The following is a 16,279-nucleotide window of genomic DNA, read 5'->3' as shown; positions in this document are numbered from 1 at the left end:
ACGCAACTAGAAAGACTACAAATCCCAGAATCCCGGTCCCGCATGCTGGCTCTTACGGAACCGAGTAACTCCCCTTGTGTGTATGTACAGCTCTCAACATGCCCAGACTTGTAGTGATTTTCACCTCTTTTAATACTTTTCGCCTCATTCTGAAAGAAAGAAGTGAAATGCGGCAACGTGACGGCCGCCTTGGTGTGTGGTGCGAGACGGGAGATGTAGTTCATTGAGCGGTTTCACACCAAGAACAGTGTTACTTCACAGTTTTACGACACATTTTTATTTTTTTGACTTGCACAATTATCTTTTAAATTGACAAACATCATATGTGTAATTCGTGGCACAATTCAAACGGGATCGAAAGGTAATCTTTCTCTCTCCATTGACTTCAATACATACTTTTTCCAAAATAAGGTCCCATGGAGGTCCCCTGGAAAGGGAGGGACTTCGCCTCTCTATTATGTATTTCTCATTGATGTCCAGAGGAGACATCAAGTAAATCTTAGTGTAATTGTGTAAGCTCTATATATATACTGTATATACACAGTCCATTCCTTCCAATATGAAAACATTTCGCGATGTAATAATTATGAATACATTTAATTTGAATTCATGCTAAAACAATACGTTATATAGTTACCAACACAGTCAAGTGTTTGAAGAGTTTGACTGACATCTTTGACTCTGAACAGGTTTGATTTGGTGTCCTAAATATTTATCTATAAATGTTTGTTATCTTTCCTGCAGCACCCCGGTCATGCTGGGAATCTACATCAGTATCTTCGTCATACTCGCCAACATCCTTTTCATCTGTGCCATATATTCGTGCATCAAGGTAGCCGAGCTTCCAAAAAACACAGATATCTTCATATGAATCATTCACTGTTTGATGTGTAACTCGTTTTATGTTTCCTCTGCCCTTTCTTGTGTAGCTCTTTCCAGCTGCAATGCAGACCGTTTCAAAGAAGATTGTTGAGTCTCGCACCAACAGCACCCTGGTGGGAGTATTCACCATTATCCTTGTGTTCATCTCTGCCTTTGTTAATATGGTAAGATTAAAGAGACGGCATGTGAGGGCTGTTCAGAATACCACAAAGCTACATACTAATACATACTGAACGTTTATTTTAAAATGATGTTACAGTTCCCAAATTCAATGGTTCAATCCACATTTTTTTTAATCAAGCAAAAAATAAGTTACATTCATACAACCCCATTTACAAAAAACAAACGTAATATTCTCAATTGCTTAGGGTAATGATGTCATAAAATATAACAACCAACGTTCAAAGTTTAATTTCAAAACCTCAATAGAAGCTACGAATGTGAAAAAACAGACAGCCTCCTGTATCCACATGCCTCTGGTACTTCCAGTGTGGCAACATTTTTCTTGTGCTCTCCTGCAAACCCAGATGCTTTTCAATTCACCGTAAAGATAACCAAATGACTCCTTGTTGCTAGAATTTCACAATGCTAATATATGATAGGAAAAACGTTCCAAAACTTTAGTAACAGGGAGAAAAGGCACCGGTGGATCCAGCAAATGCTAACGTGTGTGTGTGTGTGTGTGTGGCTTCCCTGCAGTTTGCGTGTGACACCAGGAGCTTGGCACAATGCGTTGCCGAGAAGCTGAACACCTCCGCGGCGTTGGTGACGCCCTGTTTGATCCGCAGCCTGAATGTGTCCATTGAAGGGGGTCTGGAGATCTGTCCGAGCGAAGGCCCCTCCTGCCCCTTCCCTGAGGTGAGACCATTGTTGTTCCTCCTCACTGTTTGTGTTCACTATGCCACTGTCTGAAATGTCACATTCGCATTTGTGTTTTTCTGAGATCTGTTGTTGATAACGTCTCTTTGTGATGCTGCTCTCAGTATTTTAGCTACAGCGTGCTGCTGACGCTGCTGGCCTGCTCGGTGTTCCTGCAGATCAGCAGCATCGGGAAGCTCGCCCTCATGCTGCTCATCCAGCTCACCTTCCTGCTGCTGGTGGAGTGGCCACAGGTCGCTCTGTTCGACAACGCAGACCTCTTCGTCACCTCCAATGCCATGTAAGTAACATGGCATTTATTTTCGGCTCTTGAAAGTGAAGCGGGTTATTAAACATCAAGACTTAATGAAAGTTGCCTTTAAATACTTGGCCAGTCTTTTCACTTTTTCCTCTTGATCCGAATCAGTAAATATTCAAATTTCAATCATTTGTTTTATTATGCTTCTGAATCCAAAAGGAAATAATTCGAGGCCGATTCCTTAAGATGTCAATGTTTTTAAATGTAAGTTGACACAAAACTGGTCTTTTAAAATATATTTTTTAAGAGATTCTCAGTAGCAATTAGATCTCCCATTGAAAAAATGCTAGTTTCTAAAATAATATAGATTTTTCAATCAGTATTGAAAACTGAGGTATCTGATTGGCACCAACATACAATGTTTTGAAACAATATGATTATTTGTTCCTTGTTTCTTGCCATGAGTTAAAGCACACATGACTTTGAATCACATTATATTTATTTGAGTTATATGTAATTTTTCTATATTTTATTATTTTATCTAATGTATTTGTTTTCCTTTTCAGTGATTTAAATCAAACTAGTGCTCAATGGTAAGACTTTTTATTTGTATTAAGACTCTATATATAATATCACAAGGATTATTATGTAATGACCAGCATGTTGTTTTTTTGTATTTGCACTTTTAGGTCCAGTTTCAATGAAACTACAAACCAGTGGTAAGAATACATCAAGTGTCACTTTGTAAGGTTTTTAATCTCTAATTTCAAAGATTGTTCTGCATTAAGGTGACGCTGTGTCTGTCACTTTGCAGCCCATTCGTTGTGACCAAAGTGTCCCTGAGGGTAATGACTCCAGTGATCCTCACAGTCTTCGTCCTGGCGCTGTACCTGCACTCCCAGCAGGTCGAATCCACCGCACGCCTCGACTTCCTGTGGAAACTACAGGTATGTGCAGCGTCCACTAGAGGGCGCCATCTTACCATGTGAACTACAAACACATTGGCTTCACATTTCTGCTGTTTAAAGTGATCGAGCTGTATTAGTTTATGAATGTCTTCTTATAGAATATATTTGTGTACACCTGACCCTACCTGACATTTTAATATATATCATTTGTTAATCAAACTTTTATGCTACAGTAAAAGCTATAAGAATTGTAAACAGACAATGAGCATATCTTTTCTAAATTCACATACTGTACTTTTTTGGACTTTAAGAGTAAGGCTGAAAAATAATTTGCATGTATAAAAAAAACAATGTGTCATAGAAACACTTAATACATTTAGGGGGGATTTCTAGGTATATATACTATACATATACTTAATTTATTATTTGCATTGAATTTAGTTATTTAATGAGCATTGTTTGAAATAATTAACAATCTAAGGCTTCAGCCCACCTCAGTATAAACTAGCGTTGGTTTGGCAGTACTTCATAATTAAGGAATCACTATTGTTTTTTTATACATTATAACAACTGAATAAAGCTATAGATATATTAACTAAAACTGTCCTCTTCACCCCCAGGCCACAGAGGAGAAGGAGGAGATGGAGGAGCTGCAAGCCTACAACCGACGCCTCCTCCATAATATTCTGCCCAAGGACGTAGCCGCTCACTTTTTGACGCGCGAGCGGCGTAACGACGAGCTCTTCTACCAGTCCTGTGAGTGTGTGGCCGTCATGTTCGCCTCCATCAGCAACTTCTCTGAGTTCTACGTGGAGCTGGAGGCCAACAACGAGGGGGTGGAGTGTCTCCGGCTGCTCAACGAGATCATCGCTGACTTTGATGAGGTACGCACATTTTGGTATACAGGTAAAGTTTATTGAGGCAAGTTTTAAAGCTCAGTGTGAACATTCACCCCTAAATACAAAATACAGGAATGAGACGTTTTGGCTTAATTTGAAAGCTAATTAAAACATGTGATAATGAGTGTGTTTTGCACAATGTGATCACTCTCTGTTCTCAGATCATCAGTGAAGATAAGTACAGGCAGCTAGAGAAAATCAAGACCATCGGTTCCACCTACATGGCGGCCTCCGGTCTCAACGACTCCACCTATGACAAGGAGGGCCGATCACACATTATTGCACTGGCCGACTACGCCATGAGACTGAGGGAGCAGATGAAATACATCAATGAGCATTCCTTCAACAACTTCCAGATGAAGATAGGTGCGCGAGATTAAAATGTTTTCGAAATCGCATTCATTCAGTTTTTCTACTGTGATCAACAGGTAACAGTAGCTGCTTTGTCTTCCAGGTCTGAACATTGGGCCGGTGGTGGCGGGGGTTATTGGTGCGCGGAAGCCTCAATATGATATTTGGGGAAACACAGTCAATGTGGCCAGCCGTATGGACAGCACAGGTGTACCTGACTGCATACAGGTAGGTGTCTTTTTACAACTATTAAAATGCAGTCCACATATATTAACATTTTCTAGCAACCAGTGTTAAAAACCTTCAGTCAGACCCTGGATTCTTGATATTTTGTAAGATTGAAGATAACCCCAAATGACTCCCGTAGAAATGTCTATAGTGCATACAGTGTATGTAAGTCACTTTGGGCAAAACGTTTTAAAAGGTTTCTTATACATCGATGTTTTCCGTTGCTCTCAGGTGACTACAGACCTCTACCAGGTGCTTGCAAACAAAGGGTACGTGCTGGAGTATCGCGGGGTGGTAAAGGTCAAAGGTAAAGGAGAAATGGCAACCTACTTCCTGAACGAAGGGCCGCCCAACAGTTAGCAGCCGGGGCAGCAGCAGATGTCGGGATGTCCCCGCTGCGAGGACACAGCCCCACTGAGCGAGGACTCACAGTGTGAGCAATGGCTACAAACTAGAGACGCTATCACTTGAATCCCAAGTGAAGAGGAAAACAAACTCTAAAGACATCAAAAGGAAAGTGTTCTTGAGGAGAAGAAAATGTTCTCGTTTAGCAGCCATTTTGGCTCCAAACATGATGAAGGACGCGTGTTTTTCTCATGTCTAGCCTCTCTCTCAGGCTTCTTGAAAGATGCAAAGTCTGTTTATTTAAAACAACGCCTTTTAGCCTGTGTCAAAGAAGATTAACGCTGTACATAAGGCTAATTTTTATTTTACTTTGAGTTTTGTTTTTCTGATTTTTATTTTTTATTTCACATGACCTATGAAGAACAGGTACTCATTTTCTGTTTCTGGATTAATTATTTATTTTAATCTCGATGTTTTGTGCAAAAAGGTCCTTTATAAAAAAGTGTGAATACATACGTGCACAAATATCCAGTTTATTACACGTTTATAAGTGTGTATGTACATGCATATTTGTGTGTGTATGAATATATGTATAAACCGAGGAGAAATATATTGACCAAAGACTAAAGTATTCACTAAAAGCAAGGCAAGACATGTTTGATATGTTCTCGCAAAAGTCAGCAATGATCACCACCTCTGTTTTTTAGGCAGAAGGCCTGAACCCTGTCTTTTTGGCAGCGCAGGCTGCTACATTGTTTTCATAAAATATATCAAATGTATTTATTTTGTCTGTCATTCAGGCAGCGGAGAGCTCTAAATTATAATGTTGACCTCAACCTCTCAACAAAATGACTAAAGACGACTAAGGATGTGAGTAGAAGGTGATATCTGAAATCTATATTTTAAAAGTAGGATCCTCTTCATCCTCATTTCCTGTCGGATTGCTTTCTTAGAGCTTGAGCAGCCAGTGTGCCGCTGGTTTCAGCCGTTACAGTATATATTGTCATCGACTGCTCCTTCCCTTTCAGAAAAGTATTTTTTTGGTGCAAATGGAAATGAAGGAATTTAGATCCAGAGCCATCAGAGGGGGAAACCTCAGATTTCAACGCAGTTGTACCACACAGCCTGATTCTTCCATGAAGAAGAAATAAATGAAGGAAAGAAATATATATTGATTTTGACTGAATACTGTGCTTTGTAATCCTGAAGGGGCATAACTATTTTCACTGTGAGGTTTTTATGATACGACAAAAACTGCTTTCTTGCCAAACATAACTGCTTTGAAGCATGTCTGATTGTGGTATCTTGTTTTCATTTTGGTTTGTTTTAACGTAGGGTATTTTGTATCACCTCTGTATCCATCATTTGTATATTCTTAATATTATTATTATTATTATTATGATGATTATGATTATGCTTATAATGATGATTCCATTCCAATGAAAAGGATCAAAGACCAGCACGCTTTCTTGTAAAATGCCAGTTGTAAAAGCTCAAGCTCACTGGTACCAACTGATCAACTGCAGCCAATGAACTCTGCTGTTCAACCCTACATGTACAATACAGTATTTCATGTATAGCAAGTAATAACCATTAGCTGCCTTTGCAGCAGAACCCGAGGGGTGTATGCTCACATAAGCAGTAAACACACATATATACAGATGATTCACTGTGCTTTTTTAATTTATTTATGCCACTACTGCAGTATTGTAAATCTCAGTCAGGCTTTAGGTGACCTCTCCCTCCCAAACATTCACTTCTCAGTAACATAGGATATCACTGGTGTTAGACTGTGTGAAGAGGACAGCCGAATGAATAAACCTAACCACATATTTCTGTATCCTGCCCACAATCAGTAGAAGTACTAATAGCTGAGTTTGATTGCCTTAAGTTAATATAAAACAAATCATAGAATAACTCTGACAGGGAGCAGTGCCTGCCTGGGCTGCAGATGATTGGACGAGAGATGGATAAAGGGCTTGTTGGGAATAATTTCCGGTGAACATTCTCATCATTAAACTCGATCTTGGTTTCTCCAGCTTCAACTTTTTGTAATTGGGAGAATCGGACCTGATTTAGCTCTTCCGCCACACTCAACACTGGCAACCAACAGTTGATCATGTTTGTACCAAAGCCAGCTCATGCAGCCTCGTGCTCTGTCCCCTCCTGAGCGATGATATGTGGCCTCGGGGCGTGGTGGGAGCACCAGAGGACGAAATGTAATGGAGATCACCAACTATGAAGTGAACTGTGACCAATGAAGAGTGAGTCATATAAGCAGAGTTTATCCAACGGACATGAGTTTTAAAATGTGCACTGTATGTATTCTATTTCTATTGGCTGTCCATAGACTTGTGTTGATTGTTAACTCTTGGGATGTTTTTGGGGGGAACAGGAGGGGAGGAAGGCTGTCCCCATACTACTGAAACACTGTTTTTGCTCAGGCCTGATGAATCCTTCCGTATGTTTTTATTTGTATTTTCCCTCAGTTGGAGGAGCTGAAAGGGGAGTGTTTTCTGCAAAACTGAAGGACATGAGGATTTGAGGACTATGACAAAGAGAAAAAATAACATTTCCCCTTGAAGAAAAAAAATTAAAAAAGATCAATGGCTGTTTTGCGTCTTCGTATATTTACTTATATTGTTAGATGTGCTTCAGTGCAAATATCTATTACCTGCGACCCTTTAGAATCGTGCATGTTTACAGCACTAACAAGGGGTTAACTTGTCAATATAAAAAAACGTAACCACAGGCAGATCCTTCTACATTTGGAAAGCTGTGCTGGCTTCTAAACTTATATTTTAAATATTCACTTTCTAATGAACCTGTAACTGGAAACAACATCCCGGCTTTGGATGTGTTTACTGTGTTGGCATTACTCACAACGGCTATACACGTACATAACGCTTTAGTTATCAGATTCAGAATCAGCACCATTATAACTAATACAGCTGTTCTGCAACAAGGATGTGGTTGTTGACAGAAAACAAAAAAGATGGTGACTTACTTTTAAGTTGATGTTTTAATGTGAAATGAACAGACTAAGAATACTTGAGGCTTTTGGCAGAAGGACCACGCAAGGAAACTGTCCTAGGGAGAGCTCTGAAGAACAAACCAATATTACCCATCAGCAGGATCAACCTTTACCTCATGGTAAGTAACAGCTTTTAATTCTGACACGCCAATCTGCCACTTTTGTAGAACTGCATTAAGCCCAATAGGAATTGTTTTAGACATTATTGGTTTGAGACAGTAGGTAAAGAACTCCCCATGGCCTGGTTACTAAACTCTGCTTTAACCATTCAATGCAATTATCTTACAAAATTAGGAGTAGTTATTTTAATGTCCTCTAGAGGGAGGTACAGTCTCTCTTTATGAATCACTCCAGTAGTGCATTTTGAATTCTAAGATAATGAAAACACAACTGTATTAAGTTCCAGGCAATTGTACACTAATGAAAACCTATAATGAAATAATATCCCTACTGTACCAATAGATGATCCTTAACCCCACACACTGCTCCTTCAGGTGAATATAAATCTGTAGATGTACATCTTCTTTTGTAAAGGTTGTGAGCTTAAAAGCTTGTAAAGTATTTTCACATCTTGTGTAAAAAAAAACAGGCATGATTAAAATAGATTTAAAAAAAGAAAAAACTTGAGTTAAAGAATCTAAATGAACCGTGAAAAATCTCAAAAAGATGCTCTGTTTTCAATTTAATCTCCAAAATGAACCCCAAAGCTGATGCTGCCTCTGTTTCTTAATAACTGAAGACAAAGCTGTCAGAAAATGATGAACTCCCGGTCTTTTGTTGACATTTCGTGAACAAACCTGCAAAAGCAATAAATGGATTGTAATCACAGAGATCTAGCTTATATACAACGTTATTGAATTCTTTAGATCTAGAAATGATACCTACTTTGTCATCTCACTGTTCTTTCTGGGAAAGGATTTGACTTTGGTCCATTGTGCACGAGGCTTTGACACCATCCATCCATACTGCTGGCCCTCCGTCAGCGGCCTTATGTACAGCTGGTTAGGTGCTGGGGTGAAAAGACAGACACATTTTTCACAAAGAATACAGCTGTGATTCAGACCCCTAATCTGCATGCTCTCTATGTCTACTCACATCTGGGTGTTTTAATCTTTTTGACCATCTCTCTGTGTCGCTCATAGCTCCCATGGTGTATGTCAGTGCTGAAGGGGAGAGGCTGGTGGGAAACGCTGCATGTGTCTTTGCATGTGAGGGGTCTCGATGGTTCTTGAAGAGATGGAGGTGGTCCATCTGTAAATAGAAATGTTATTATAGAATAGAAGATATGTATAATACTAATCCTGCAGCTGCTTTTCAAAAGAAATAAGGGTACAGTTGAATGTATGTGTATTGTTTATATACCATATATTGCTTAAATAAAGCATGTATTATATATTATACAGCATCATTCAAGGGTCCTCAAACAGATGCATTTAAGCTCAAAGTTCTTGTATTTGATTTGGCAATACTAAAAATACTCTATTAAAGTCCTGACATTGAAAATATTACTTGAGTATGAAAGTAAAATCAGGAAAATGTACAAGTAGTGTTAAACATTTATAATTATCAATGGAGAAACTGCAACTGTGCACTAAAAAACAGATTAAAATACTTTAAAAGAGAAACAGAAAATCTTCACAATTATGAAGCTAAATGAAAATAAACATTACATTTTCATTTTGCACAACAAATATCGTAAACAATGAGAAAATTCGTATAAAAGAAGGCTACACAAGTAAAAGTAAATGTAGGCTACTAAACGCTAGTTAGACCCACCACTTATAACGTTAGCTCTAAATGTAGCATGTTATTGAAGCCTGAAGACTTATGAAGACTTAACATGTGCTCTTGTTAGCTATCAGCTAGCTAAGGGTCTTTTACCCTGTAAGTGTAGCTTCAGCTAACTTTGTGTTAGTTAGTTAGTTAGTTAGTTAGTTAGAAGAAACCACTTTAAACGAGAATGGACTAGCAGCTAAGGTAGGCTAGAGTGTAGCTCCTCTTACCCCGAAAAAGAGACGCTCCTCTGGGATTCACTATCATATTATCCCCTATGGGGTTTTGATCACCCAGGTGCGTTAAACCGAAGAATGCCATAGTGAGACAAAGTTAACCCTGATCGATAAACCAGCCTGTAACCGATCCACAGTCACAGAGACACCATGAAGGAACACAATCTGTAAATAAACCACCACCTTTGGCTTAGGCGTAACCATGGTGATTATACCCGTTTCTAGAGGGACACATCGAACACTCTAATAAACTAGAAATCAATAAAAACACAAACAAACAAATAAAACGGAATCAACACATTTTCTTAACATTATATAGAAATTGTTATAGTCACCAAGACATTGGCACTTTTAAAACGATTGTGTAGAAAAAAGAAAAAAAATACAACAATGATCAAATAAATGATCCTAAAATATATAAACGATTGAGTAAATAATTAAATAATAAATATCTGGTATACATGATATTCAATAAACTATAATTTAATTTAACAGCTCTTTTAAACTAATGTAGGGCTTTATACTGTGAAAGGCCTTAAAAAAAGAGAGAGTTTTTCATAAATCTTGCTTTGCGTTACCGTAATCGTTGCCTATTTTAGAATTGTATTAATCTGCAGGGTAAGTTTCTCTCTGTTAGGCAGTCCACACATTACATGACTTGAGTTTGACAAATACCTTATTTTGAGTAAAACCATGGTAAAACCTTTATTCCATTTATATTAAAAAAGGAAGAGAAAATATGATCTGTCGATTCAATATCTGTATGGAAAAAGTGACAGACAGTAACCTTCTAATATGATTCATGTGTTGGGGCCGAGTTTATAAACTCAAACTCTGAAGCAACTCATGTTACAACACTGTCTCAGGCTGCAAAGGGAAGTACTTGCATTTCCTCATTCTTGTCACCATACCTTTACGTTTCTTCTACAAAAGATATCCTACAGTTTACATTGTGGTTGTTTTCAGAGAAGCTGCAGAACCGAATCATCATGGAAGTGTTTGACAGTATTTGAAGAAAACGTGATTTTGTCTGCTTGCAATGAGTCACAACATCTCAACCAAAGAAGGTTTTGCAATTTTGTATATGTGGATTTGTAGCTTTTCTTAGTACAATTCCCAAATGCCTTTATGTGCATCCAAAGAGTTGTTGGTCCCAGTAAATGTATACATATTTATTGAAGAATCTCTTGAAGTTCAACCTCAAATGTGAAAGGGAATAAATCCTCAGTTTTCTTTCTGTACAGAAATTCCTATTAAAGTTCAGCCGAAGCTAATAAGAGCCTTCTGCTGTCAGATCAAGTGATTACAACGGTCGAATAAGCACAGAGTTCTCTCTTTGTGTCAATATCTCTGCTGAAACAAAACCAAACTCTGTCTATCTAAATCTATTATAGCCGAAACTTGCCTTGCCTAAAGACAAAGAGGGAATTTTTGTGACTCACACAAACTGCTATTTCCATTTTATGCAACTCCAGTACATATCAAAAGAAAATATCAATTACATTTGTTGGACAGCTTCAGTTACTTTCTTAGATTTTGCAAATATTACTTAATAATAGGTTTTTAAAGCAGCACTTTAACTTGTAGTGGATTACTTACATTGTTGTTGTGTTTTCAATGCAGTAAATTATTTCATCCAACTCTGGATATAAATCGGACTACAAAAATGTATTAAATGTTATTTATGTTTATTTGTTCCTCTTACAGTAGATATTCATTTGTTCCTATTCATCATTATCGGAGCATCGGTGAGAGCAGGGGGGGAGTCATAATCAAGTCAGCGGTTGTATAAATGGCGTGTCAGAATGGTAAATGATAAGGCATCATGATCATGCAAAAATTGCACATTGTGTGAGTGATTAAGGAAATGTTGAAACTGATTTCCCCAAGCTTTTGCAAACAAGACCACTCAGTCAACCGATTTTTTAACAGCCTTACATTGAGACACTTCAACTCAAGGTTCCTCTTATCATTTTAAATACACTTTTAAAAGCTTACTTGGCTAAGCTTAAACTTATTTCTTGCACATACCTTTTTGTTTTCATTTAATGAGTTATTGAATGCTTTATCATTTTAAGCAAAGTTACTTTCACTGCTAAAAAAAACTTTATTATGAGTCAATCTATTAAGACATTTCCTCTTTTCAGTGTTTTCCTTCCTCCTCATACTGGTCAGGTGGAGTAAAAAAGCAACAACCTTCCATCCATTCTGAAACCTTTTATAGCTGTTTCATCAAGCTTACTAATTTCTTCACTTTGTAAACCATGTTTTCTCTCCGATTTTTAAAAAATCATTGTTTTCAACTATTTTTAAACATATAGTCAGGTTACAGTGGTTCATTGTCTGTCCCTTGTATGTTTGCCTTTGGGAGGGTGGCACTGTTGCAGATAATGCATCCTCTTAGATATTCTGTTGTTCTTACAATACATTATTTTCCTTGTTTTGTTATTTATGTCATTACCTGGTTTTATTGTGCAGTATTTGTACTTATTTTGATTTGCCTTTTTTAATGTATTCTCTAGTTTCTTTACTCACCCACTACTGCTGTGAAATGTCATTATTAAGATTATTATGATTATTATTACCATTATTATTATTATTATTAATGTATTATTATCATTGTTGATATTATTATTATAATTTTTTTGCAACCATTTTTTATTATTGTTATTGATATTACTTTAAATGATCACATAACTGAAATATTGAATTAAAAAAAGTCTTACTTTGTGCCCTCATATTCACCCACAAGATTGAACTGCGTTCCTATGGAGCTAATTTCCTGCCATAACTCCACAAACAAACTAAACAAGTTTTACAAATGCCTTATGATACACTAACAAACCCAGTGTGGTTAGCAAATACAAAACACCATCTACAAGCTAATGCATTTAGTTTTGCAAATAAAAAACGTATCTATCAAACCAACACAATAATAATTGTGTAAATAAATCATGTTTCAGAGACAAATTCAGCATAGGTTTTACAAGTACAAAGCTTTTTTTTCTAAAGTCACGGAACATTACGTGACTTTTGGCAGTAATGTTCCGCCGTGGTTGTGCTCAGGATTTTTTTCACAAATGTACACATTTATAAAACTTGTTTAATTTGTTTGTGGAGTTATGGCAGGAAATTAGCTCCATACATTTCCTCCTGTCAGAATATCATGGGCAGTGTGTGCGTGAGGGCGCGTGTCATATTAAGCCACGCCCACCGGCAGAGCCGACCGACGACGTCACTGGATCCGACAGTGATGGGAACTCGAGCGAGCGCTGGTGAGTTTCACCCAAACCAATAAAAATCTTCAGTTTCCTCTTTGTCACTTCAACAGGGAAGTAGGCAGGGCAAATGCGCTGCACAAAACACAGCCTCGACTGTTGTTCCCCCTGACTGTGTGAGTGTATAAAGCCCTGCCTGTCGGAGGGTTTGGTTCAGAGTCTTAACGGCCAGGTTATCATCTCGTTAAAGGACTTGTGAGTAGCAGCGGTTTACATTCTGTTGAGCTAACTTAGCCCTTGGTTACCGTTGCATGTGCTGTAAGCTAGGTGCTGTTTGCTAGCTTCAGTTTGGATCCCTTGTGAAGGCATGTTGGCAGCATGTAAAGCTAAGGGCTGATGATAGGGCGGTTTGTACAGTATTAGTTAGCCCAGCAGCTTGTAAACAGCATTATAAAGCTATTATGTTAAAAAGCGACAAATTCTGAGCTGTCGTGTTTAGCTGCTAACTGCCTGTAATGTCAGCCCTTGTTATCTTGATGTGTTAGCCAAAAGTATCCAGCTTTATCACGGTGTGCTGCTTTAACGTTTAGCCTTTTAAATACGGGATTTTGTGGAAGATTTACTAATATCATTATAGTTTGTTATGTGTCAGGCCAAGTAGAGCCATCTGACAGAAATACACATACTGTCCTTCTTAGTGTTGTTTAATGTAAGATGATATTCATGCCATGTATTATTATATACTTTCATGACTTGTTATGTTTGTTAATTTAGCTTCTATGAAATGCGTTGCAGATTTGTATTAAAGCTTATTTCTTCCAGTAGAAAAGAAAATGTGATACTTGCAATGAAAAGAGAAATTATGCAAGTCATTATAATGAAACACTTTTTTGAAATACTGCCACAAATGATTTTGTATCGTAAAATAATTATAAACTCTCTCCCTAATTAACTATCTGTTTTAAAATGATGAACTAGTATCCTTACATAATGATTTAGTAACACAAAACACATGTCTTATAATAATGACATAGCACCATATCAAAAGGACGAGAAGCTTATTAAGAGATGCACTTTCATTATTTAGATATTCTCATAATGACTTGCACTTTCTTTGTATTGGCTGAGATGGGATTCTATATCTTTGTAACCATCACTGCAGCCTGCAGGTTTAGATAAGGGTGAGAATAAAGAGGTCACTGATGAAATTACTGAACAAAAAGAAGTACAACTTAAAATCAGTCAAAAGGAATTCAAAGTTGTGGATAATTAAGGAAGTAAAGGCCCAGTGCTGCTTTTTTCCCTTTTTTTCAGTTAGAGTCCATTTGATTAAAATCCAATATATTTGACCTCTCACAGCTGACCATTTTATTTATTTGTTTATTCCACATGGCAGTTTAAAACAAAACATGTACACTTTACAAAACATGTATACTTATACTAGTTTTTTTTTTATAGCGCATGGTGGAAAGGACCAGGGAGAAGAAAATCTTATTTTACCTGCCTCTCCTTTTTTTCAAAACATATATCATTTATTTTCTGCTGTTTTAGGCGCTTATTGGTTTTGTATTGGAGGTTGGTTTGGGGATCAGCCAACGTCTATTGTTTGCCTATCATTTTATTTGAGTTTTCTCCATTTAATTAGTATTTGTTTTTTACTCTTTTAAGGCTAATTTTCTTTGTTGAATGTGTGTTTAACACCCTCTTTTTTAAAATTTGATTAACAACACAAGCTGCAGGAAATCAAGACAGCATGACGAGCCGAGCAACAAGCCAGACAAGTCAACAAAACCGTGAGTAACTCTAATAACTTGAGATGCATGGGAATTGTCTGTATACTAGGTATTAAATAGGTTAACACAGCAGATAGCAAGAGGATGAAGCTGTGACAGTAGGGTGGCAATGAACACATATTGTTGTATTGATTTAACTGCCGATTAATTTCTTGAAAATAGATTGTTTGATCTAACAAATGTAGGAAAAATATTAAAAGTATCAGTTTTCCCGAGCCAGGATTATTCATTCATTTATATTCCTCCCAACTCCGAATACATCAAACCATCGGAGTTAAAGGAAATGTATTGTTCTCAATTGTTCCAGCATCATTTTGTTGCAACACTGTAGCACCACCACCTAATGTTTCGTCATTGTGGTGGCTTTATACATAGTCTATTTTATACATGGGTACAGTCGTTGGTTCATTTTTATTTACTGATTTTATCTTTGTTGACTTTTTAGAGACAATGACCAAGATCCCCCTCTCTCGCTCCGAGGTGTTCGGGGAGCTGAGGAAGGAGCTGCATGAAGATGAAGAGTTCCACCAGTCTGACGCTCACATCTTCATCATCATGGGAGCATCGGTGAGAGCAGGGGAGGGGGGTTATAATCAAATCAGTGGTTTTATAAATAGAATGCCAGAATGGGAAATGATATGAAATGAATAGTCTGGATCACACAAACGTAGGCTACTGTGTGCTCAGAAAAAAAAAGGTTCAAATTGTTGGCCACACATTTGTGTGTGTGTGTGTGTGTGTGTGTGTGTGTGTGTGTGTGTGTGTGTGTGTGTGTGTGTGTGTGTGTGTGTGTGTGTGTGTGTGTGTGTGTGTGTGTGTGTGTGTGTGTGTGTGTGTGTGTGTGTGTGTGTGTGTGTGTGTGTGGTGTGTGTGTGTGTGTGTGTGTGTGTGTGTGTGTGTGTGTGTGTGTGTGTGTGTGTGTGTGTGTGTGTGTGTGTGTGTGTGGTGTGTGTGTGTGTGTGTGTGTGTGTGATTAAGGAAATGTTGAAACTGATTTCACCAAGCTTATGCAAACAAGACCACTCAGTCCACCGAGCTTTTAACAGCCCTTACATTGAGACACTTCAACTCATGTTCCTCTTATCATTTAAAATACACTTTTTTAAAATAGCATAAACCTATTTCTTGCACAAACCTTTTTGTTTTCATTTAATGAGTTAATTGAATATCTTCTCATCCAAAGCAAAGTTACTTTTACTGCTAAAAACCCCTCAATTATGAGTCGATCTATGAAGACATTGCCTCTTTTCAGTGTTTTCCTTCTTCCTCATATTGGTCTAGTAAAAAAAATGCATTCTGAAACCTTTCACACCCGTTTCCTCATGCTTCCTAATTTCTTCACTATGTAAACCATATGTTCTGTTAGGATTCTTTCAACAATCTTTTACATATACATTTTCTGTTACAGAATCATTGTTTTTTCAGTTTTGTTTAACATATAGTCAGGTTACAGCGGTTCATTGTCTGTCCCTTGCATTGTCTGCCTTTGGGAAGG

General features: G+C 37.6%; 3 protein-coding genes across 3 annotated transcripts in view; 2 read left to right on the top strand and 1 right to left on the bottom strand.

Moving 5' to 3' along the window:
* Positions 1–7,342, top strand: part of LOC307035041 (adenylate cyclase type 6-like) — a 43,929-nt gene extending 36,587 nt beyond the window's left edge. Inside the window, exons 14-24 of the mRNA XM_079673984.1 lie at positions 745–832; positions 930–1,046; positions 1,582–1,740; positions 1,866–2,041; positions 2,566–2,592; positions 2,689–2,718; positions 2,814–2,946; positions 3,528–3,791; positions 3,968–4,172; positions 4,261–4,385; positions 4,617–7,342. Coding sequence (XP_079530110.1) covers positions 745–832; positions 930–1,046; positions 1,582–1,740; positions 1,866–2,041; positions 2,566–2,592; positions 2,689–2,718; positions 2,814–2,946; positions 3,528–3,791; positions 3,968–4,172; positions 4,261–4,385; positions 4,617–4,745 — 1,453 coding nt within the window. The 3' untranslated portion in view covers positions 4,746–7,342. The remainder of the gene's footprint in view (positions 1–744; positions 833–929; positions 1,047–1,581; positions 1,741–1,865; positions 2,042–2,565; positions 2,593–2,688; positions 2,719–2,813; positions 2,947–3,527; positions 3,792–3,967; positions 4,173–4,260; positions 4,386–4,616) is intronic.
* spmip11 (sperm microtubule inner protein 11) lies at positions 5,474–9,985 on the bottom strand. The gene is made up of 4 exons (XM_079674041.1): positions 9,768–9,985; positions 8,860–9,015; positions 8,650–8,773; positions 5,474–8,561 (listed from the first exon to the last, which is right to left on the bottom strand). The coding sequence occupies exons 1-4, from the start codon at positions 9,856–9,858 to the stop codon at positions 8,513–8,515; spliced, it is 420 nt and encodes a 139-aa protein (XP_079530167.1). The 5' UTR covers positions 9,859–9,985; the 3' UTR covers positions 5,474–8,512.
* Positions 9,986–12,977: 2,992 nt separating this feature from the next.
* Positions 12,978–16,279, top strand: part of LOC307034707 (glucose-6-phosphate 1-dehydrogenase-like) — a 9,215-nt gene continuing 5,913 nt past the window's right edge. The window contains exons 1-3 of the mRNA XM_079673579.1: positions 12,978–13,048; positions 14,725–14,784; positions 15,230–15,404. Coding sequence (XP_079529705.1) covers positions 13,027–13,048; positions 14,725–14,784; positions 15,230–15,404 — 257 coding nt within the window. The 5' untranslated portion in view covers positions 12,978–13,026. The remainder of the gene's footprint in view (positions 13,049–14,724; positions 14,785–15,229; positions 15,405–16,279) is intronic.

Source organism: Notothenia rossii (genome assembly GCF_949606895.1).
Source record: "Notothenia rossii genome assembly, chromosome: 4".
NCBI lineage: Eukaryota > Metazoa > Chordata > Actinopteri > Perciformes > Nototheniidae > Notothenia > Notothenia rossii.
This window is presented reverse-complemented; position numbering and strand designations above follow the sequence as displayed.

Excerpts from the sequence above, each read along its gene's own strand:
- spmip11 (XM_079674041.1), bottom strand. The coding sequence starts at position 9,858 with ATGGCATTCTTCGGTTTAACGCACCTGGGTGATCAAAACCCCATAGGG. Across the intron at positions 8,774-8,859 it reads AAAGATTAAAACACCCAGAT|CACCTAACCAGCTGTACATA; the intron begins GTGAGTAGACAT and ends TTTTCACCCCAG. Across the intron at positions 8,562-8,649 it reads AAGAACAGTGAGATGACAAA|GTTTGTTCACGAAATGTCAA; the intron begins GTAGGTATCATT and ends TTGCTTTTGCAG.